The sequence below is a fragment of the Phascolarctos cinereus genome, unplaced genomic scaffold (genome assembly GCF_003287225.1).
Source record: "Phascolarctos cinereus isolate Bilbo 61053 unplaced genomic scaffold, phaCin_HiC Scaffold_1;HRSCAF=81, whole genome shotgun sequence".
Classification (NCBI taxonomy): domain Eukaryota; kingdom Metazoa; phylum Chordata; class Mammalia; order Diprotodontia; family Phascolarctidae; genus Phascolarctos; species Phascolarctos cinereus.
Window position 1 is genome coordinate 236,252,882 of NW_027555514.1, and position 25,000 is coordinate 236,277,881.

The 25,000-nt window shown below is 37.4% G+C and overlaps 1 protein-coding gene across 2 annotated transcripts in view; it reads right to left on the reverse strand.

Moving 5' to 3' along the window:
- PTPRR (protein tyrosine phosphatase receptor type R) overlaps positions 1-25,000 on the reverse strand; it is a 347,808-nt gene that overhangs the window by 82,254 nt on the left and 240,554 nt on the right. For both annotated transcript variants that reach the window (XM_020990258.2, XM_020990259.2), the window contains 2 exons: positions 10,187-10,373; positions 28-112 (listed from right to left, as the gene is read on the reverse strand). In XM_020990258.2, the coding sequence (XP_020845917.1) occupies positions 28-112; positions 10,187-10,373 (272 nt within the window). The remainder of the gene's footprint in view (positions 1-27; positions 113-10,186; positions 10,374-25,000) is intronic.

A 25,000-nucleotide genomic window follows, 5' to 3' on the forward strand; every position in this document is an offset into this window, starting at 1 on the left:
GAAACCTTTGTTAAAAAAAAAACTCACTTGGCAAAATGGTTTTGTAGCGGTTTTTAGTTCCATGACGTGGAATGTCAATTTCTTTCGGATCCACAAAATTCATTGGTATTTCCTACAAAGAATAAATTACATCAGATTAGTGCAAGGCTATAGTATAATACTATATTGGGGAATCTTCATGAGGGCATATCTGTTGGATGGAATTATCTTTGAATTCTCCCTTTCTCTCTCCTTTCAATGCCCATCACCTGCAAAGTCCTGATGGTGCTAGCTCAGCAAAATAGAATGTATCCAGGATTATAGCATAAAACTTTATCACAGGACACCAAAATTTAAAGCATGCAAAAAAATTAACATACGCCTGCCTTCAGCAGTTAGAAATATGTGGTTACTTACTAGGAACTTAGGTGGCAGGAATAATTCGTTAAAATAAGAAGCTACAGGTTTCAGGGCATTGTTAAGAACACCTAACCTATCTGCCAGTATAGTAACTAATTTCCTTTCCTGATTGAATAAATTTGTCTAAGACATTTCTTGTGTTGTTTTCACAAAACAAATGACTAAGTTATTTTAAGGGCACCTTTCAGACCTATGACTCCCCCATTTGCTTGTCCCATTCACCAAAATTTATTTTTTTCCTTCTCCTCTATTCCCCAAACTACCACTTTAGTACTGACCCTTATCTGGACTGACCTGGACTACTGCAATAATCTCTTAAAAGGCCTTCCTATGTCTACTCTCTCCTTCTTTCAAACTCTCCCTCGTACTGTAAATAGCGATTATTTCTGTTCTGGCCAGAAACTCTGAGGATCTTCTCCTCCCAGAATCATTCTGGGAGTTTTGTGAAGGCAAACTAGGCCAATCTTTTGGCCTCAATTCTTGCCTAGCCTTTAATCACTGAATAGGTGTTGTTTCAGATAAACAGAGACCTGGGAAAGGGCTTAAAAAGCTCAAGGTCTCCCACTACATCTGGGGCCATCACCGGTCATCTTGACTTATGTCTTACCAATGGACTCAGATGATTTTGGAAGAGAGAGTGGGGCTGATGACTGTGCACAGCCCTGCCTCACTTAAATCCAACTCACTTACAAATCAAAACAGCACCCTCCTGATGTCATTGGTCCTTTCTGAGAGCAAAGTACTAACGACAATCTCATACTGCTTCCAGACTTACTTCTCATATATAGATCTATTTATGTCACTCTGTTTAGAAACAAATTATCTAGTGAGTTTTTAGTTTGGCATTCAAACGCTTCCATAATGATAAAACCTCCTTAATTTTGTACTATTCTGCTCTATGTATGCTACAGCTTTCCTTGTGCATACCCTCTACTTTCTCACCTCCCTGCCTTTGCTAGCTCTGAAATAACTCATTTATACAGTGCTTTAAATTTTCCTAGGCATTTTCTTTATGACCCTGGGGGGCGAGTAATGCAAGTAGTATCATCCCCAGAAATCTTGGGACATTTTGCCACCTGTCCAGCTAAACTTACCTATCTTGAGATAAGAGACCATACCATTCTCCCTGTGTGATTTAATGCACTCATCTTTAGAATCATACCTTGGGGCTGAGCTTGATGAGAGAGTGAGCAGGAGCAGACTCATTTCCCTCTCCCCTTTCTACCTTTTGCTCCAGGAATAAAGCAAATCATTCTCACAATACAATGATCTAAGCCACTCTGAAGGACTTATGATGAAAAATGTTATCCCTTCGCAGGGGAAGAACTGATGGAGTCTGAACACAGATGAAAGCACCCTTTTTTTTACTTTCTTCATTTGCCTTGGGTTTTTATTTTGGTGATGTTTTCTTTTGCAAAGTGAGTAATATGGAACCATGACTATACACATATAAACTATATCAAATTGCTTGCCTTCTCAAGAAGGGTGGAGAAGGAGGGAGAGAATTTGGAACTCAATTTGAAAAACAAATGTTGAAAATTGTTTTTACATGTAATTTAGAAAAATAAAATACTAAAAAAAAGAGAAAGGAATAAAGCAAATCATTACTTCCATTGTTTCTAGAGAGGGGAGGAGAGTGCAGGCGTTGACCGTCCTATGACTCCAGACCTCATCCCTCTGAATCTCTTTAGTCCCTTATATGGTTTTCCCCCATTAGAATGTAAACCCCTTGAGGGCAAGACATCTCACATTCCTATTTGTAAACCTAGTACCAGCACAGTATCTGACGCATAATACTTAATAAAGTACTTAATAAATGCCTTTTCATTCATTTGTCTCCATTTTATGGATCTTAAAGATCAATCAATCACCAATCATGTATTAAATATGCCTGGAACTGTGCTAAGAGTCAGAGATAAAGGTAAAGCCAATCCCTGCCCACAAGGAGCTTACATTCTAATGGAGGAGATAACATGTACATTAGTAGGTAAGTTCAAGGTACATATAGAGAAGATGTAAGATCACCTTAGAAGGAAAGGCAGGGGTCTTTAAGTTGTTTATGTCATGGACTGCTTTGGCTGTCTGGTGAAGCTTATGAACCCCCTTTTCAGAAATAAGTAATTGAAGGAATGCTAAATGTCAGAATCTAGTGAAAATAAAGAAGCAAATTTCCCCCCATAGCAGATGAGGTGGGAAACAGGAAAGGCCTATTGCAGAAGGTGGCATTTGAGCTGAGTCTAGAAGGAAGCCAGGGATTCTAAATGGCAGAAGTGAGGAAGGAAGGCATTCCAGGCATGGGAGACTGCCAAGACAAAGGCATGAAGATAGCACATAGAGTGTCATAAGTACGGAACACCAAATAGACCCAAACAGCTGTATTCAAGAGTTCTTAGAGAGGTAAATATGCCTAGAAAGGTAGGAAGGGGTCATGCTGTGTTTGAAAATGGAGGGAATAGGAAAGAGGAGGAATCTGAAGCACAAACAGGATAAGTTATGGCCACACAATAAGTAACTGTCATATCTGGAACTCAAATTCAGATTCTTGGACTATAAAGCCAACGATTCTTCCACTATACCAAGCTGTCTCCATGACCTAACCAGCTATGACCATTGAATTCCTGTTGTATAGTCATTTCAATTGTGTCTGACTCTTCATGATTCCATTTGGGGTTTTCTTGACTAGGATACTAGAGCGGTTTGCCATTTTCTTTTCCAGCTCATTTTCCAGATGAGGAAACTGAGGCAAACAGGGTGAAGTGACTTACCTAGGGTCACACAACTACTGTCTGAGGACAGATTTGAACCTAGGAAGATGAGCCTTCCTAACTATAGGCCAAGTACTCTATCTACTATACCACCTAGCTGCCCCTTGAACTCCTGTTCATCCTTTGAAGCCTAATTCAAACACCACTTCCTTCAGGAAGACTTTCCTGATTACCCCCTGCGAATGATAATTTTTCCCCCTTATACCATTGTTTTTTACCTTAAAAATTTTTGTGGATATCTTTTGTGTTTACTTTAATTTCCAAATATAACCATCCTTCCCTAACCATTGAACCATTCCTTGCAACAAAAAATAAAAACAGAAAGAAAATAAGAAGCATTTCAGCAAAATTAACCGACATAACATCTGAGTCTCAAAGCATAAGTGATATTCCCTACTCTTAATTCTTCACCTCTGCAATGAATCTACCAAGTAAGCAAGCAACAAGCCTATATTAAACACTTACTATGTTCCACAGATGTTGCTAAGCCCTGGTGATAAAACCAACAAGAACAAAAACAAACAAACAAACCAGCCCAGTGAAAGGGAAGACAGGGCATTTTTTTTTCATCTCTTGTTCAGGGCCAACCTTAGCACTTTTCTAATGCCTCATTAAAATATAATGTCTATTATTTAGCTGTTTTATAGAGACGAAGTATGATTGAATGGCAGGAGTATTGGACTTCTCATCATAGCACCAGAGTTTCAGTTTATATGTTGCCTGTATGACCTTGGGCAAGTCATTTAATTTCCTTGGCCTCAGTTTCTTCATCTATAAAATGAAAGAATGGGATTGTGTGGCCTTTGAGGTCCTTTCCAATTCTAGATCAATAATCCTACAATCTCTAATCTTTTTGTAGGTGTCATATTTCCCTACTAAATGTAATTCCTGAAGGGTAGGACAAGGTCTTATCTAAACTTTGGATCACCGCCATCTCCTTGGCATAGAGTTTTGTACATGTGTTAGTTGAATCGAGTTGAGTTGAATTGAATTGAGATTACAGCTACTCTGGAGATAAAAGTCATTAAAGAAAAAGACGAAGAAAAACACAGATTCTCATTCTTTAGTATGTTAACACCCATCTGGTACATAAACATATCAAGGGCTAGTGGAAGGGATAACGTCCAAAAAACACTACTACTAAGTTAACAAAAGAATGTCTCTTCATGAAGTTATGAGATAGGTTAAAGAACATCATTAGAAAGGAGAAATGAAAATCAGTTTTGTTAAATGGTAAGGGGCCAGATTTGATATTTTTCCTGGGTCTCCCACATAAATGCATTCTTGAAAACTATAATATTTTACTAAATGTTTAAATGCCTTTAAACAATTTATAATCAAATCTAGGAATGGAAGTTCTCTTATAAGGATGGACTCTATTTGCTTATCATTAATCATATTCTTATTATGGCTGCTCAGTTCCTTCTTAACAACTCTTTGGTATATGATAAAAAATAAAACCAACCAAACAACTTTTATTTCAGGTGTGAATGAACTGATGTTCTACTAAGAATATCAGAAAAGGGGGCAGCTAAGTGGAGCAGTAGATAGAGCACCGACCCTGAAATCAGGAGAACCTGAGTTCAAATTCAGCCTCAGACCAAACACTTGACACTTACTAACTGTGTGACCCTGGGCAACTCACTTAACCCCAATTGCCCCCCCCCAAAAAAAACAAAGAACATCAGAAAAGGACCAACATCTTATACCATATACCAAAATGAAGTCAAAACGGGTACACAATTTAGATATAAAGGCTGATACTATAAGCAAACTGGGAGAACAAGGAATAGTTCATCTGTCAGATTTATGGATAAGGGAAGAATTTATGACCAAGCAAGAAATAGAGAACATTATGAAATGCAAAAATGGATAATTTTGATTACATTAAATTGAAAAGTTTTTGCACAAAAAAAGCCAATGCAACCAAGATTAGGAGGGAAGCAGAAAACTGGGAATTTTTAGAACCAGTATCTCTGGTAAAGGCCTCATTTCTAAAATATATAGAGAACTGAATCAAATTTATAAGAATACAAGTCATTCTCTAATTAATAAATGATCAAAGGATATGAACAGGCAATTTTCAGAGGAAGAAATTAAAGCTATCCAAAGTCATATGAAAAAAATTCTCTAAGTCACTATTGATTAGAGAAATGCACATCAAAACAACTCTGAGGTACCACATCACACCTATCAGATTGGCCAAGATGACAAACCAGGAAAATGATAAATGTGGAGAAGATGTGGGAAAATTGGAACACTAATGCATTGTTGGTGGAGTTGTGAACTGATCCAACCATTCTGGAGAGCAATTTGGAACTATGTCCAAAGGGCTATAAAAATGTGCATACCCTTTGACTGAGCAATAGCACTTCTAGGGATGTATCCCAAAGAGATCATACAAATGGGAGAAGGATCTACATGGACAAAAATATTTATAGCAGCTCTTTTTTGTGGTGGCAAAGAATTGGAAATTGAGGGGATGCTCATCAGTTGGGGAATGGCTGAACAAGTTATGGTATATGAACATAATGGAATACTACTGTGCTATAAGAAATGATGAGCAGGCAGACTTTAAAAAAAACTGGAAAGACTTATATGAACTGATGCTGAGTGAAGTGAGCAGAATCAGGAGAACATTGTACACAGTAATAGCCACATTGTGTGATGACTAACTTTGATAGACTAATCTCTTTTTAGCAATGTAAAGATCTAAGGCAACTCCAAAAGACTAATGATGGAAAATGCTGTCCAGAAAAAGAACAATGAAGTCTGAATGCAGATCGAAGCATATTATTTGCACTCTCTCTCTATCTTTTTCTTTCTTTGTTTCTTCTTTCTTGTGGTTTCTCCCACTGGTTCTAATTCTTCTTTACAACATGACTAATGTGAAAATAGGTTTAATATCAATGTATGTGTAGAGATTCTATCAAATTACATGCCATCTTGGGGTGGGGGGAGGGGAGAGATGGGAGAAAATTTGGAACTCAAAATCTTACGGAAGTGAATGTTGAAAACTAAAAATAAATAAATTTATATTTTTTAAAAAAGAATATCAGGAAAGGAAGTTCCATTCAAAATCATGACAACATCAACAAAATTTTCTTAGACTCAATTTATCAAGACACATTGAAGACCTAAATAAAAATGCTCCTTCCATCCAGCGTTCATAGGTGGATTACTCCAATATAATGAAAGTCATGATACTACCCAAAGAAATTCGCGGATTGAATGTTACATCAAGCAAATGACCAAGAGAGCCTTTTGGAGAGCCAGGCTGAATTTCTTAGAAAATTTGTTTGCAGGACTAAATGATTTAGAATCTCAAGGCAAGGTGCTGCTAGGTGGCACAATGGATAGAGCACTGGCCCTGGAGTCAGAAGGGAGGACCTGAGTTCAAATCTACCCTTAGACACTTGACACTCACTAGTTGTGTGACCCTGGGCAAGTTACTTAACCCTGATTGTCTTGCCAAAAAATAAAATAAAATAAAAAGAATCTGGAGACAATAATGGGAAAAAAATGTAGTAATGATGAAAACAGAATAGCACTTTCAAACCTCAAATTATAGAGCAAAATGGTAATCATCAAAATTATTTAGTAGTGGTTAAATTTTTTTTAAAGTGGATCAGTGGAACAGATAAATTAAGGAAGAATCAGAAACAATTGACTTTAATAACTTGGTGTTTGATGAACTCAGGAATATAAATTACTTGAGGAAGAATTAAGTACAGGATCTAAACATTAAAGGTCATAGCATTTTTTTTAATTAAAAAGAACCCAACCAGGTATCTTTCACAACTATTTCCAGGGGGAGAATTCTTAACCAAATATGGAACAGAGGTAATCACAAAAGATATAATAATTTTGATGCCCTTAAATGGAAAAGGTTTTGCACAAACATAATTAATACAGCTTGGATAAGAAGGGAAGCAGCGATTGAGGAGGAAAAACTCTGCATCGAATATCAATGATAAGAGTCTGATACCTGAGAATTATTGTGAACTAACACAAATGATTTTAACTGGACCTTACTGAAGACCATTTTCCCAATGGATGTAAAAGTTTTAAAATAAACCTCTCAATAACCATATGAAATATTATTCCAAATGCCTAATAATACAAATGTGATTTTTAAAAACCCCTGATGTTTCATCACACACTCAACAAAATGATAAAGATGACAAAAGGATGTTAATGGTAATTGCTGGAGGGATTGTTAAAAAATAGGCACATTAACACACTGCTGGTTGAGCTGTGAATAATTAGTCCAACCATTCTAGAAAGCAATCTGTCACAAAAACAAACAAACAAACAAATAAATAGATAAATCTAGGGCAGCTAGATGGCATAATGGATAGAGCACTGGCCCTGGAGTCAGGACGACCTGAGTTCAAATCCAGCCTCAGACACATAACACTCACTAGCTGTGTGACCCTGGGCAAGTCACTTAATCACAATTGCCTCACAAAACAAACAAACAAACAAACAAATAAATAAATAAATAAGTGAATAAAAAATAAACACATGAAATTTAAAAATAGAAAGCAATCTAGAAGTATACTAATAAAGTGATAAGAGTATCCATACCCTTTGACTCAGAGATCCAAGAAAGGCTCTGTATACAACAAAATATTTATAGCAGCACTTTTATTGTAGTACTAAAGAACTAGACACAAATAGATAATTATCAATTGGAGAATGGTTAAACAAACTACAGTCCATGAATGAAGTGGGATATAATTGTATTTTAAGAAAAAATGAATATAAGGAATAACATGAAACAAGGAGAACTGGGGAAAAACATACCCAAAGATTTCAACATTGTAAATAGAAAGAATAGTGATAATAAAACAACTGAAGCTGAATTTCACGAAATATTACAAGCCAAAGCTTGGTCCTGAAGAAGGGATGTGACAATGTGGGGGACTATGGGTATGGAAGACTGAATATAAGGTTTGATATGAGTCAATGTGTTGATCAGTTTTACTGAAATGTCTTGGATTCTCTTCTTCAGTCTTTGTTATAACGGTTGGCTATCTGAGAGGAGAAGGAGGAAGGGCATATTAGGCAATATAGGTGAGGTAAAAAGAAAGTTAACAATAATAATCATTTGAAAAAGAAAAACTTCATAACCACCTATTCCCTTGATTGCAAGCAGACCTTATAATTCTAGCACCAAAGGTCAATTACATGTGGGACCACCAAATAGGAACATATATATTCTATGTCAATTATTTCTCCTTAACCTCTCTCTTCAAATGAACTCTCTTTTGTGGTGGAATAAATGCCTAAATAAGTGACATAAATTTCAAATGATTTGAGAAAAAGCAGCTAGTGAAAAGATTTTATATATCAATATCAGACCTAAAAGTTGGTGGATATAGCAAAGTTTGTAGGTGAACAGGGGTTTGAGGGGGAGAGATAATAATCAGAAGCTTTCAAAAGGACACAAATAATGTTTTAGGATATGTGCAATGAAAGGTAGAAAGATAACAGGATAGAAAGAGAGACTGTGAAGTCAAGAAGACCTATTTTCAAATCCTGACTCTCACCCACAGAGGTGCCAGCCTGGGAGAATAAATAAATCATTCAGTGACTGTAAGTTACAAAGCAGTTGTAAATCTGCATTAATAAAGGAAGTTTCCTCATAAGGAGAATCCTATGTGAACATAATCATAGTTTTAAAATCAAAATATATTTAACAGCTTAATGATTTGGTAAAAAAAAATGACTTCCATGCAAATTAGCAACAACTATAATAACTTCTTAGTTACGTGATAATTAAAATGGTTTGCCAATCAGCACCATAATCTTCATTTTTATATACTCTTTACTCTGTTAAAACTATGTCAACAGTCTATGTAGAATATCAAATGAAACAAAAAAATTGTGACATCTCTCATTTCATTATTGAAAACAATGAGATGTCAAACAATTCATTTGAATTTTCCACTGTTCAGTCAGTCTGCAAATTTGTGAAAAGTCAAGTTTTGTTATAAGGATGAAACCTTGAACCAATAAAATAAAGCATTGAGGAGAAAATGAAAACTTTGGCATTTTCCCCTTTATCACCTTAGATATAACAGAGAAAATATTGAATTAGTCAATGCCTAGAGGGAAAAAATATGCATGAAATTGTCAATAGAAGCAGAACTAGATTTAGAGCAGGTTGTTCTATTTAATTGCATTCTTTAGTTAGGTCTATTTGACCCTATGAAACATCTCCCTGATAATGGATCTGATAAAAGAATAGTAGAGTAAGGCCATCATTAGACATTCCACAGTAATGGCAAGTTCACACGCCAGGTAGACATGATTTTAAAAAGCACACTGATTAGAGATGTGTATTGACGTAAAACATGGAGAATGAGTTCCCTAAACATACTCCACCATGGGCAGATACACACCTTTCCTGACTTTGTGCCATAAACATCCTGTGAGCTCTGTCACAGACATACCAGAGAGATTAGGGAAGGGTACAATTAAAGTTTCTGAGGATGCAGCTTTCATTAACCTCATGAGACAGCATTAGCAATATTATTCAAGCCTTTTGATTCATTCTGTGCCTTAAGATATCTAGTCTCATGCTGTATAGCCCCATGTATGAGACTTTCTCCAGAGATATACACAACACAAGGAACATAAACACAGACACAGGATAAGCACCTAGGTAACCAGACTCCCCAGAGGTACATGGCTCAGCCACACGGAAGTCTCAGTTGGCTGTCTTGCTCTTTCTCCTGACAACAGTCAGCTTTGTTAGTTGGAGGGATAGTTTGAGAGCCTGTGCTAACTTTGATTTTATAGGCTAGCTATAGGTAGCCTTAGAGAGAGAGAAAGACTTGGGTTCCCTTAGGAATATGCACAACAGCTGTTGCCCTCCCCTTCCATAGATAATTGCCTTGCCTTCTGATTGTGGTAGCATATAGTCTCAAGTTCTGTGTCGCACCCTTTCCTCCCCAGACACAACTATTAAACTAACGTAGATAAACACCTTTGAAATAAGGGGAAAGACTCACCATGAATTCAGTCTGGAGTAAATGGGAACTTGTCGTGCTGTCCCTCAACTGTGACCTCGTGAGAACCCGGCTGGCTGACTGCAGGTACTCCATGGCTACTTTCTCCCGTGGGGTCGGCACAGACACAAAAGGCTCGATGGTCCCCAAACCACTCATGTCTAAAGTAAGAGAAACGTTGGATCCTCGCCTGCATTTGAAAATAGTTTAGTTCTACATTAGCAAAATTACTAAAATAAGTAATTATTTAAAGATTACTTTAAAATATTTACCTCCTTGAAGAAGAATTAGATGACTTTTCCTCCTGTGGTTCAAAATTTGACTATGGCAGCCAAACACAATTCCTTCATAGAAACATAGTTACACTTACTGGGATGAGCTTATTTTAATACTTTGAATACCTGTTATATCATCTATGTGGATACTGTATGCACCAACATAGATCATAACCCCTCTAAAACTTTGAAGATGGTCTTTAAGAATTGCTATTGCTGAAAAATTGATTACCCTGGGCCAAACAGGGATAAGCCTCTCCAAACTTCATTGATTGGATATGGTGGGGTTTGGAAGAATGAAGAATTGAAGATGATTTCAATATTGCGAGCCTTGATGATTGTCAATTTTTGAATGGTCATCAAAAAGGGTAGAAGTACTGTGGGATAAGGTATAGACAACTACCTCAATTTTCAAAAGAGAAGAAAATGGAATATGTGAATTCTAGGCCAGCAAACTTGACTTCTGATTCCTGGCAAAATTCTAGAACATATCATTAAAGCGATGGCTAGTAAACATGTAGAAAAGGCAGTAATGATCATAAGGAACCAGCATGGCTTGACCAATAACAGATCATGTCAGATTAACTTCACTTACTTTTTGGGCACAGTTACTAGATTGGTAGGTAAGGAGAATAAAGTAGATCAAATTTGTCTATACTTCAATTAAAGCATCTGGCAAAGTTTCTTACCTACTATTCTTGTGGCTAAAACATACAGATTTTGGTTTGATGATTATACAGGTAGATGGGTTGAGGACTGGTTAAATAGGTGGATCTTAAGAGTAATCATTAATGGTTGAAGATCTGTATGGAAGGACATCTCCAATATAGTATCCCACAGAACTCTACTTGGTCCCTCTATTCTTTAACACTAATTATGACAGATAAAGGCATAGATATCATATTTATAATATTTGAGGATAGCACAAAGCTGAGAGGAATAGCTGACATATTAAATAATAGGGTTAGGATTCCCTCAAAGTCTTAAATATCTAATTTTGGTTTGAATGTAATTAAATAAATTTAATATTTTAGATAAATGGATACCAAAAATCTTAAATATCCAACTTTGGGTTGAATGTAATAAAAATAATTTAGTATTTTAGGTAAATCTATTTTCCATTATTAAAGAAAAAATGGTCAGTTTTTCTCCTATGGATCTAAATTTGACTATAGCAGCCAAACACAATTCCCACAATTCCTTCACAGGAACCTAGTAGTACATATAAAGGCTAGTTTATACTTGGGTTCAAGAAACAGCTGCACAAATATATATGTATATATGTGTGTCTGTGTGTATGTATGGAGGCCTAGATGGACAGTAGCTCATAAGAAAAGTTGAAAAGTTCATAGTGTTTCAGATAATTGCAAATTCAATACAAACCAATTTGAAATAGCCGCTGAAAACAAAACAAACAAAAAAGCCTAGTGCAAACTTAACCTTTATTAGGTCATGGATAGTTTTCAGAATCAGAGAGATGATAATCCTGTTGAATTCTGTGCTGGTCAGACCAAACTTTAAATTCTGTGTTTATTTCTGGTTGCCACATTTTGGGAAGCCTGTTGATAAGCTAGAGTGGAAGCATAAGTAGCAATTTTGACACCTTGGGCAAGTAACACAAATCGTTCTACAGGGGATCAGTTGGAAACCATGACCTCAAAGCACTTTTTGTATTTTGTGATATGAAAATAATGTGGGAAGTAATTAAGATAAATTCACTTGAGAGGAAGGAATTAGTTACTATCATGGCTCCCAGATAGTTATTTTGGATAACTCCCTATTCAATGAATTATCCTTGCTATCTAGGTGCTGAATTCAATTGTTTTTATGTTAAAAGGATACTTTGGGACAGCTAGGTGGCACAGTGGATAGAGCACTGGAGTCAGGAGGACCTGAGTTCAAATCCAGCCTCAGACATTTAATACTAGCTGTGTGACCTCGGGCAAGTCACTTAACCCCATTGCCTAGCCCCCCCCCAAAAAAAAATAAAAGGATACATTTATGAAATATTTGTGACCTCTAAATCTCTGGAGCAAAGTTCTGGTTCTGGTAACATCTATGAAATAAATATTGTCTGGACAAGCTTGAGTAGGATGGTGAAGGTCCTCAAGATTATAATTTGTGACCATAGTTGAAGAAATTAAGGATATTTAACAAGGAAAAGAAAATTTACAAGCTATGGTTTTTTGATAATTAGGAATCTTGATGCCTTGAAAGGAAGAGGAGGGGAGAGAAAAGAAGATGAGAGGAGAGGTGAAAAGAAGAAAGGAGAGGAAAAAAGAGAGAAGAAAGGAAAGAAGAGAAAAGAAAGAAAAAAGTTCACGCTGATATCCATGTCAAATATTAATTTCTAGAGATTAGAATAATGGAGGTAGGTCTTGTGAAATTTCCCTGATGAATTTTCCCCAAAGGACATGTCATATTAGGGAAATGAGTATAAAATATATCATTCATTTATATCAGACTAATGCTTTGAAAGGTAACAAATGATCTTTTTATTAAAAACTAAAAAGATTGATCTTCTTCACAACTTATGGAAATTATTGTGGGAAATAGTGCCCCCTTTCCTTCTTGTCTCTAATTCCTTAACAGATTAATGCTGAACATTGAGCAGGAGGTTCATTACATTTCTGAGTAGTGACATAAAATCCAAACATCATTATTGAATGTGTACAACTTTTCCTCACTGAAGAACATGGTATGGTTTCTACTGGTTGTTGGGTGTGTTCCATACTAAGGAAGTCTGAAACTGAGTGGCAGCTGTTGCTGTGGAAATGGGAAAATAAAGAGCTCTCTAGGGACCAAAGAAATGCATCACAACCAAGAAATATAAATAAAATAGCCGTTTTCCAGGTCTCTGAACCAAGGGTTGGCAGAAAATTATAGTATGGCAGAGGAGTATCTCATTCTACAAAATGTATGCTTGTGTCAGTCTTAGAATGTTGAAAGAGTTTTCAATCCTTTGATCATATATGCGATAAGGTAAAACTCACTATATACTTGTACATTTTTCTTATTGTGAATATTGGAAACACATTAAATAAATTTTCTTAAATACACATAAGTGCTGAGAACATTAGATTGTTTTTCAAGTGTGTCTGATTTATTTTGTGTATGTAGAAATCCTTGATTTGATTGTTTAGAAAATATCCCTGCTATCAGAAAAGAAAGAAATTATGAGGTAGGCCAAATTGTTTTCAGATTCTTCATCAATGGAAAACCTGGGATTTCTGGTGGATGGTTTTGATTAAAAGGAAATAAATGTCCACTGCTTAGACTTCGTTGGTACTTCTTCTTCAATTTGAACTCTTGTCTGGCATTAGGAATGACGGGAGCAAGTGTTGAGAAAGGTAGAATCAGTTTAATGAAAAGCAACAACAAGGCTGTGTATGTCCATTCAGGTGGCTTCTTCAATCCTCTGACTATTTTTATGGCCTTATATCTTATGCTCTGGAGCCCAACTCATTCTTTCAATGCAGAAAGAAATCACTGAAGCAGTAATTCACAATATGGTCTTGTAGCTGGAAAGAGTCACTGCAAATTTGTAGCGGACATTGGGGGTAGCTGAGTAATGATTCTGCTAGTGGCTGTCAAGGGTGGAATGTGGTTAGGCTAAAATCTCTTCCAGCTCTGAATCTCTGATCCTGTGAACTTGGTTGTTTATATAGCTGAAATGATTTCTTATGACACCTACTTGACTTTGGCCTCTAACTCCCTTCCTCACTCCTAATGCTGCTTTCAACAAGTCCCCCAATCCCAACTTGCCCTTTTTTCACCTTTTTTCCTTCTCATTTGTCCCTATTCTACATCCTCTAACTGTGCCTTAACTAGACATTTGGTATAAGTTAGGGCTACAGCTTTGATCTTACCACCATTTTTCTATTAAATGGCTTACTGTGGATGTTTGGGAATTTTCTGAATGCCACACTACGTCCAATAGGCATTCCATAAGGAGTACCCGCTACACCCTGTTCTTATGAGTAGTGTGCTATGCAGAAATTTCTTCTGGAGACTCACAATAAAGTATACAGTATGATAATTTAATGATTAGCAATAATTCTGATTGGGCAGTTAGGTGGCACAGTGGATAGGTGGCCAGGCCTGGAATCAGAAAGATGTGAATTCATATCTAGCCTCAGACACTTACTAGCTGTGTGACCCTGGACAAGTCACTGAACCCTGCTTGCCTCAGTTCTTCATCTGTAAAATGAGTTGGAGAAGGAAATAGCAAATGACTCCAAAATCTTTGCCAAGAAAATCCCAAAAACAGTCACGAAGAGTCAGGCATAACTGAAATGACTCATGAGAACAAAAATAATTCTGATGATAATAGCTTTTATTACCATTGTGAAACGAAGGGAAGGAATGGTCTCATAAGTTCTCATGGATAGGTGAGTACCTGAACAGGAATGAAGCAAAGTATACCTAGATGATTCCTAGAACAGTGTGGCACAGATCCCAGGTACACTGGTCAGTGGAATTTGTTAGGAAAATAGTATATAAATACATATCATCACCAAGTTCATTTCCCTCTGATATCCTGTTCAAGCCTTTAAAATCAACATAAGGAAGGCTTATTACATGATCCTATGTGTGAGACTCGATGCAAGGTGCCTTCCTTCAATAGAAACAGAGAAATTGGACACAGGTTTAGAGGGAAGGTAATGAGTTCACTATTGGACATACTATTTTTAAGTACAAGTGGCAATGCTTGACAAATGATGGAAATTTTGGACTGGATGTCAAAGAAGATTCTGGACTGGACACATGGTACTGACCACCATCTGCAGAGGATTTACAGCTGGAAAAGTGGGAGGGTATAAGATCATGATGGAGAGAGAGAGGAGAGAGGAAAAAAAGAGGGCCAATGACAGAACCTTTTGGGATGTCCACATTTTGAGAGCAGAAGGTGGAATAATGAACCAGTAAAGAGACCAAAGAAGATGGGTAGGAATAAAATTGAAATATTTGGGCAGAGACTTATAACTAGGATTTGTTCTAGAGACAAGCACTAGAGCAGTGATTTCATTGGTAAAGAGAACTCCCAGGTAAGGAAATTCTCTTTACCAAGGCAGGTTGTCACCTTCTCTGCAATTCATAATCTTAGTCATCTAAAGCAGTGGGATCAAATTCAAACAGAAAGGGGAATGGAGGCTATACTGCATATTGGCTTAGAACCCACATGTTAACATTATCTATGTTCTATTGCATTTATATTTATGTTGTTAAATATTTCCCAATTACATTTTAACCTGATTCAGGCACCATTCAGGAGTTTGTCCCTCGTCCCCATAAAAGGTTTCATGTACGAAACTTCCATACTAGATAATGGAGGTTAAGCTACTTGCCTAGGGTTACACACTGAGTATGTGTCATGTGTCAGAGATGAGACTTGAACTCAGGTCTTCCTAACTTGAGACCAGACCTCCAGCCACTATGCAACGCTGCCTCTCATGCCAGGGGTTTATATCTGGGACAAATTCAGGTGATAAGGATAAAGTGAGCAAGTCAAAAGCCAATTGAATTGGAGATATGGTTGTGGCCAAGAGAGGGGTCCAAATACAAAGAGTTTTGGGTAGGTAGGTGGCACAGTCAGTAGAGCACTGGCCCTGAACTCAGGAGGACCTGAGTTCAAATCTGGCCTCAGACCAAACACTTTACACTTACTAGCTGTATGACCTTGGAAAGTCACTTAACCCCAATTGCCTTAAAAAAAAAAAACAAACACAAAGAGTTTGAACTTCATCAAGAGGGTTGGGAGGGGGAAGATGAGTCTAAGGAGACCTTTGGTATGATAGCCTGGGGACATTTTCTTGAATGCTGGCTTCCTGAGACAAAGCCAAGTTTACTACATATTAGTTATGATCCAATTTTTGAGAATCCTGTTCAGAAGTATGGGAAAACTAAGCGATGTAGAAAATTATAAACATGGCAAATGTCACAGATCACATGTCATAGAGTTTAATTTAAATATAGCCAGTTTCCCAATGTTTTCTGGTAAAAAAGAAAAAAATAGTCTTTGTCTTGTAACAAAGTACAGCTAGAATCTTGTACTTTTCTTCTTTGGTTTTTACTATTGTCCTGTCAGTCACAAATGGTGAAAGGGCTGTTTTTCTTCTAACAAAAGACTGAAATGACGCCATCTCCAATTTTAACTTTCAATTTTTAGTTTTTCCCAGTTGAGAGAATTAGTTCAGAAAATGCAGTGCTGGAGAAACATTACTAATGATAACTTGAGTTGAGGCATTCTTTCTGAAGTGGGCGAGTTTTTTTTTCACCCCAACTTCACAGAAAGTAGCAGATGACAAGAAATGTCGTCAAATGGCGTGTGCTAGCAGCTGATACTAAGAATTGCAATCCAATTAAGATGGCTTTTCTTTCCCTTTAAGCAATCATTGGGAAAACTAATTTCAGGAAACATTTGTCTGTAAGTGTTGAACAATAACACAATAAAAGGCATATATTTAATTTAGAGGTGACCACACTTGATGGACAGAGTGCCAAGCAATTGATCAATTGGTTAATCAACAGCCAGTTAGAAACTATTTATCAAATGCCTGTTATGTGCTAGACACTGGGCTATATACTATGGAGATACAAAGAAAAGCAAAAGCAGTCCTTCCCTCACAGAGCTTACATTCTAATGGGAGAGACAACCTACAAAGAGAGGTGTCAAACTCATGGTCCCACAGAATTCCTGAGTAAGTCTGGAACCAGATGAAAATGTAATTGGGAAATATTTAATAAAATAAAGGTAAAATACAACATAGATAATGACAATTTGTGGGTTTTCGAATCAATATGTGATCTGCTGGGATCCACTTCTATTTGAGTTTGATATCAATGATATACAACTAAGTACATGCAAAATATATACAAAGTAGATGGAAGGTAATCTAAGAAGGAAAGGCACCAGCAGTGACTCTCCCTTCCCCTCCTTTTCTTTCCTCTTCCTCTTCCCCTTCCCCATTTACAACTCCGTGACTCTGGGCAAGTCACTTCCTCTCTATGTAGAACAGGCAACTCCCTGTGACACATTCCTATCCTGGAGTTCCCCATACTAACAAAATCACAGAGCCTTTGAATATTCAGATGTATTTAACTTGGATATTTCAAATGTGGTGCATATGGTTATAATAACCTAAAGTGTAAGGCTTTTTAAAATGTCATATTCCAAAAATATGCAATTTCAACCTCTCTGAATATTTTTCCCATTGTATTTCCTGCCTATATTCTCAGAATTATATCCTGCAATCCTTATGTAAATGAATCTGCTTCTTAGGAGAAATAATAATTTTTACATTTTTTCAAGGACTTGTAAATGCACTTTCTTTTGCATTTGCTAGAATAAAGCATATGAAATAAAATCATGGGAATGATTTTGAACAAACAGACCAGAAACCAAATATTTGAGTTCAGTGACCCTCTGTGTCATCACTGAGAAGGCCATATATTTCCTTCAACCATGCTGTAATAGCTTAAAGCTTTTGAGAGATCTGTCTTCAGGCATTGCCTTCAGAAATGGTGGATGAGCCACATCAGAGACACAGTCTCAATAGTGTATAATTGTTCCTTATTTTGAGTTGGGGCCAGTATTGAATAGGAGGAAAGAGTAGAGTAGATTGTCTTTGGGAAACAGCATGATGCTTTTAACTACAATAAGCTTCTACTGAAACTCGGGTTCACTTTTTTTTTCTTGATGTCTAATTTGGACAATCAAAGCTGCCCCAAAAGGGAATAGGTTGCCCTCCTCAGAAGTCTTCAACAAGAGCAAAGTCAACCACTTGATGGGTATGTTATAAAAGAGATTCCATTGGGGTAGACTAGATGGTGTCTGAGGTCATTATGACTGTCAAATTCTTTTATTCTATTGACACCAATATTCTTCTGGTGAGTTTGAAAGGATATTCAAAGCCATGGAATACATGGAAAAGTATCTGAAGAATTAGAGCAATGATCACCCAGGAAGCAATGGTGACGCACACGGTCAATGTAAACAGGCTGCTATAAACATTACAACCAAAGAATTATGCAGAAGTGTTGTAAAGGCTGTCATAAGAGAAACCTATGGCTATGAAAGGAGATGGGCCAGTCATGTAGTAAAAGGAAGGAATGAAGGAAACAAGTATTTATGAAGCACCTATTATGTTCTAGGCATTGTGCTAAGCACTTTACAGATATTATTCCAATTGATTCTCACAATAACCCTGGGAGGTAGGTGATATTATAATTCTCATTTTACAGCTGAGGAAACTGAGGCAGACATAAGTGATTTGTCCAGGGTCACACAGCTAGTAAATATCTGAAGCTGAATTTTAATTCAAGTCTTCCTGACTTCGGAGCCAGTGTTCTATTCACTACATCACTTAGCTGCCCACAGAGCTGTTATATATAACTAATAATTACAGTTAATTATATACTTAACCACAATTAATTATTTACATAATAAGCTTATATTTTGCACCACAATTTACATGATAATTGAAGAAATACAATTAATACTTTCAATACAAAGTTATTAAACTTTAACAGGTTGAAACAGCAGCAAGGATTTTGGGACACATTGTAGAGGTAAATTATTTAATACCTTTTCACTACTTCATGAAAGGAATTATGAGACAGCCATATTGCAATTTTAAGTGCCTTTTTTGGTGCTGAACTCTGCTAGCTTAGTAAAAGCCCCAAACAGGACTACTGAGTTGGCATAGTTTCATTTTTCCATAGTGTTCTGATGCCCTATATCCTATTTGCTGATCCTGTCTTTCTCTCTTCATATACACATACGGTAGATCTAAGAGGAGCAATTAGAGAGTTGGACAGATTCAGACAGATAAAGCTTTGAATAATGTCTCTTATTGGAATTACATTTCCAATATGTACTGGCTCTTACTGACCCAAAGAACCTTCCTAGCTGCAATCACAGCCAATGTACTTTCAGCTAATTGAGATCTTCCTTCTATCTGGGGAACTTACAGGACTTGAAATGCAGTCCATTGCAACATAGAATCTAACAAGTTTGTTGACCGATGGTGATTGTGAGGCTTAGATGAATGAGATAATACTTTGTAAACCTAAATGCACTCTACAAATGTCAGTTGTAACAATTTGGTGAAAACTTCTTCTTCCTCTTCCTCTTCTTCTTCTTCTTCTTCTTCTTCTTCTTCTTCTTCTTCTTCTTCTTCTTCTCTTCTTCTTCTTCTTCTTCTTCTTCCTCTTCTTCTCATCTTCCCCCTCTTCCTCCTCCTTCTCCTCCTCCCTCTTCTCCTTTTCTCTCTGTCTCTGTCTCTTTGTCAACTTTTTCCTTTATACTTCAGGGAGGTGGAAAAGTGAGGAGCACTGAACATGGCTGACCACTCAGTTCCTTGAATGCAGTATGGTAGAGTAAAAAGGGTGATTTGATACGTATTGGAGTCAAGTACTTTGGTTTGAATTCTGGCTCATCCTCTTACTACCTGTATGGACCTGGGCAAGTCATTTAACATTCTCCCTGTGCCTCAGTTTCTTCATCTATGAAATGAGGGGGTTTGACTAGATGTCCTCTAAGATCCTATCATTAATACTCCATTAGGGGATGACCCAGTTCTTTGAGATACTTCTAGTGTCACATTGGCAAAAATGCTCTACTCAGCCTAAGAGAAGAATTATCCCTGCTCCCAAAGTGACCGCTCATAAGAGCAACAGTCTGGGCATGCATGGACTGGTGTGTGTGTCTTAAAAAAAATGCCAAATAAATTACATGTCAAATATGATTTTATTAATTCATTAGAATCATCTAGAAATCACCCCATCTTAATCTTTGGTAAGCATTTTTTAAAAAATCTGCATTTTATCAAGTCAAACAAATACTGTGTCTAATTGAAAACTCTGGGGAGAGAGCTTCATCTATCATTCTGTCATCCAGTAAGTTAGTCAGATTTCTAAGTCATCAGCCAGGTCACGTCAAGGGCTACCTTTGCCCTAAAATGAACTTGGTCAGAATTAGGAAAATCTGCTGTCTTCCAAGTTTTCCCCTACTGTTTATCCAAGATCAGTCATTTCTTTAAATATACACTCCACTGTTTATTCAGAGCCCATTTCAAATGGTACCACCCTGTGTCCCATTCCTGTACTTTAGTTGGTTTAAAATTCTTTGAGAATAAAGGATGGCCATTGACCTTTACGAGTCACTGCCCTTTCACCTTGAAATTTCAGAGAAGGGAGTGACTTCCTTTTGTCATGATGGGGTCCAATGAGCTCGTTGGGTTTCTCTTATGCCAGGGATTGCACTGAAAGTCCTGTCAACTCCCCAAGTGGAAGGAAGACATCAATTAACTAGAAGAGACACATTGGCTGTGATTGCAGCTAGAAAGGTTGATTGGATCACCAAGATCACATTTCTGCCAATATAAGTATAACAATAGAATTCTTTCTCTAGCATATTTGCCAATGATTTGTACCATTCATAATCATTCATCTTTCCCCTAAAAGCCAAATGTGCTAATTGTGAAAATAACCTTACAAACAGCCATTTAACCAAGACAAGAAATGATTCATGCCAGACAAATGGGGAGGAATCCCAATTTGGAATACGGGTTCTATTAAATTCCGTGTGCTCAAGTAGACTGTTGTGCTTAATGAGGTGATTCTGTAATAGTCTCCCACCGTTCTTGCTCATAAGATTTTACAAAGGAGTTTTCATTCTGAACCAGAGTTGCCCTTGGTTGCCATATCAAAGTCAAATAGCATTCCTTGAGAGATAACAATGACCCTCTCATTATTGCTTTCAAGCAAGGCATCAAATGAGGCTCAGAACATTCACTAATGCATTTACTCATTGAGGATCTCCAGTGTCATATCCAAATCCCGTGGTACAGTGCTCTAGAGACTTCTATTTTTAGATGACACTGTGCTGATTGCATCAAGTCTTTGGAGTTTGCAGGGCCTCCTAAAAATGATTCATAATTACTTAAAAGAGTTTGGTCTAACTATTCATGCAGGAAAAAAAAAAAACAAGGACATGATGGATGGATGTTGTCTAGCCTACAATATAACATAGTTGGATGAATAGCTCATAGACTTCATCCATCAATACACATATATTGGACATACAATGCAAATAGAAAATGAGTCGGGCAAGGATTGAACGTGAAAATGAGACTGGACTGAATTTCCTTGAGTAAATTGTGCATTTTTATTGTCCCTCGAGTACTTCCATGAAACAAACAATTTTTATTAGCATAGATATTTTTTTCTGAAGATGTATGGCTTCAAGTCATGGAATATTACAGGCTCCAAAGAAATGAAGTTAAGGATTACCCAAAGAAAATGGAAAAACACACAGTGGGCATGAACAGTGTGCAATGCAATGCATATACTAAAGAAGTAGTGGGAAAGAGAAGTATATCTAAAGAAAAGGATGGGTCAATTACATAGTGAGAGTAAGAGATAATTGATGCACACCCTAAATACCCCATTGGTATCCAGACAGTGCTAAGAGAATGAAAAGAGCCTCAGTCACATTGGCTAGACCCCTCCACTGGATTTATGGGAAGACATGGACAAAAGTTGAATAGGATGGGGAGGTATAGATGATTTTTCTCTTTGTCATCAGAGGGGTGCCTATATTGATGAAATCATAGATCTACTGGAATCTTGGAGAGCAGACTGTGGAGGTGGGAGACAGACACACATAACTAGAGATATAGAGTCAGACAGAAAAGCAGGCATACAGAGACACACAGAGGAAAAAAAAGAGACACACAGAATGAGACACACAGAAAGGTAGGGGTGTGTGTGTATGTGTATGTGTGTGTGTGTGCGTGTGTGTGTGTGTGTGTGTGTGTGTGTGTGTGTGTGTGTGTGTGTGTGTGTGTGAAGTTTTGGACCCATTTCCAAAGATGATATAGAATCTATTATTTAAAAAAAACTTTTATTCTGCTCTAGGAAATATAACCCTTTTGTTCTTCCACAGATAAGAAAAACATGTAAGGCAAATCATAAAATCTACAGGATCATTATGTTTCAACTTAATAGAAAGGAAAAGAAAAGAAAAGAAAACCCACCAGAATAGTGTCTACATTGTTTTCAATAAAAATTGAATCATTGGGTATAGAACTAAAGTTACACATACCATTTAAAATGGTAAATGAATCCAGCAATGGAATATAAATGTTCAAGATGAAATGGTTTACAGTGTAACTGTACAGCACACATTGAAATAGAGATTTGGCAATTATTTGGTTAATTTGGTTTCAGTAAAAGGCCAAAGTGCCCTTAATTGCTCAATTTACTTATTATAATCAAATGATTTGGACAACTTCCAGATAGCCACTTTATGTTCTGCTGTGTAGACATAATCTATGCCATTGCTTTATTTTATTTCAAAGAAAGCAGCCTTCCTTGCAGTATTCAGATATCTATTTCCCATGTACGTCAGGATTAGCACACATTCAACTGAAACCGCCCTCTCCAAAGTCACCAATGATCTCTCAGATGACAGCTCTAATGGCCTCTTCTCAATCCTTATCTTTCTCAGCCTCTCCGCAGTCTTTGACGCTGTCAGTCAGCCTCTTCTCCTTGGACACTCTCCATCTCTAGGTTTTCTTGACGCCGCTCCTACGTGTCTGACTACTCATTCTCAGCCTCCTTTGCTGGCTGCTCATCAAGACCATGCCCGTTAATTGGGAGTGTCCCCCAAGGATCTCTCCTGGGCCCTCCTCTCTCTTCCCTCCATACTATTTTATTTAGTGATCTGATCATCTCTCACGTATGCAACTATCATCTCTATACAGACTATACTCAGATCTGTCTAGCCCTAAGCTCTCTCCTGACTTCCAGGAACATCATATCTCCAACTGCTTATTGGTGATCTCAAACTGCAATGTTTTGAAGACATATTTAACTCAATGTGTCCCAAACTGAGCCCATTATCTTTCTCCTCAAACCTTCCCTCTTCCTAACTTCCCTATTTCTGTAAGTATCACAATCCTCCTAGTCATCTAGTCTTGCCACCTAAGTGTCATCCATGCCTCCTTACTCTCTCTCAACTCCCATATCCAACCAGTTGCCACATCCTTTCAAATTTGCATAACTCCTCTTGTATATGACCCCTTCTTTCCACCTTGGTCCTCATCACCTAACTCTAGGACTATTGCACTAGCCTCTCGGTTAATCTCCTTGTCTCAACTCTATCTTGGCTCCAGTCATTCCTTCACTCAGGTGTCAAATTGATCTTCCTAAAGTGCTAATCTGACCGTGCATCTCCCTTCTCCCTCACCCTCTGATTTAATTAATTCCAATGGCTCCCTATTGCCTCTAGGAGCAAATCTATGGCTGTTAAAGTCCTCTATAACCTGGCCCCTTCCTCCCTTTCCAGTCTTCTAACATATTTCCCTCTCCCACCCACTTACTCTGTGATGCAGTGATACCACCTTCCTCAATGTTTCTCACAAAGGACATTCCTTTCTCAACTCTGAGTGTTTTCCCTGACTGTTCCCCATACCTGGAACTCTTTCCTGCCTCATATTTACCTTTTGGCTTCCCTGGCTTCTTTCAAGCATTAGCTGAGGTCTCACTTTGTACAAGAAATCTTTCTCAGTTCCCTTTCATCTTAGTGTCTTCTCTCTGAGATTATTTCCAATGGATCCTATCTGCAGCTACTTATTTCCATGTTGTATCCCTTTCTTCTCCCCTAGATTATGAGCTCCTTAAGAGTAGGGACTATCTTTTGTCTCTGCTCCCCTTCCCCGGGAATTTAGCACAGTGCCTACCACATAGTAGCCTAGCCAACTGAACAATGTGAAAAGTCAGTTTTCTCTTCTCTCTAGGACATGATCAATACAACAAAACTGACAAAAGTCAATTTTCTCTGCTCTATAAGATGTGATCAATCCAGCTTTATTGATCTGCCACCCTGCCTGTTTGAACACCTAGTTTATTAGAACTGTGGATGTCTACAAGTCCTCAATCAGGGCAGAGAGTTTAAAAATGCTCCAGGTAGCCCAGCGTATCTCCACACACACAGAGCAAGATATCTCCTCACTAGTGGAGGCCTCTTAAACTTTCAAAAGATCATCAATCTAGAGCTGAAAGGTTCCTCAGAAGTTCTCTAATCCAACCTCTTCATTTTACAGATGAAGAAATCAAGGCCCAGGGAGGTCACAGATAGTTATCACTAGAGATGTGAGTCTTCCGAATCTTAGCCAGTATGATTTCTACTACAGCATACTACCTTGTCCATAACATGGAGGGCTCCTTGTGATTTCGATTAAATGCTATTAGTACTTAATGTATAGTACTTACGTTGGTACTTAAAGTATGGTACCTAAAACAATTATGGTATTTAAATTTGTGATACCTTATTTTCACCGCCATCGTTTAGTTGCTATGCATTAAAAATCACTCATATGAGCACAACAGAGATAACATAGACAGGAACTGGCACTCATTGTATGCTCAGCAGATAACCCAATGACAATTATCCCGGGGCTCAGAAAACTTGTTATAGAAACAATTTCTATAACTTCAAAGAGAAAATTAGGAAAAACAAACAAACAACTTCTAG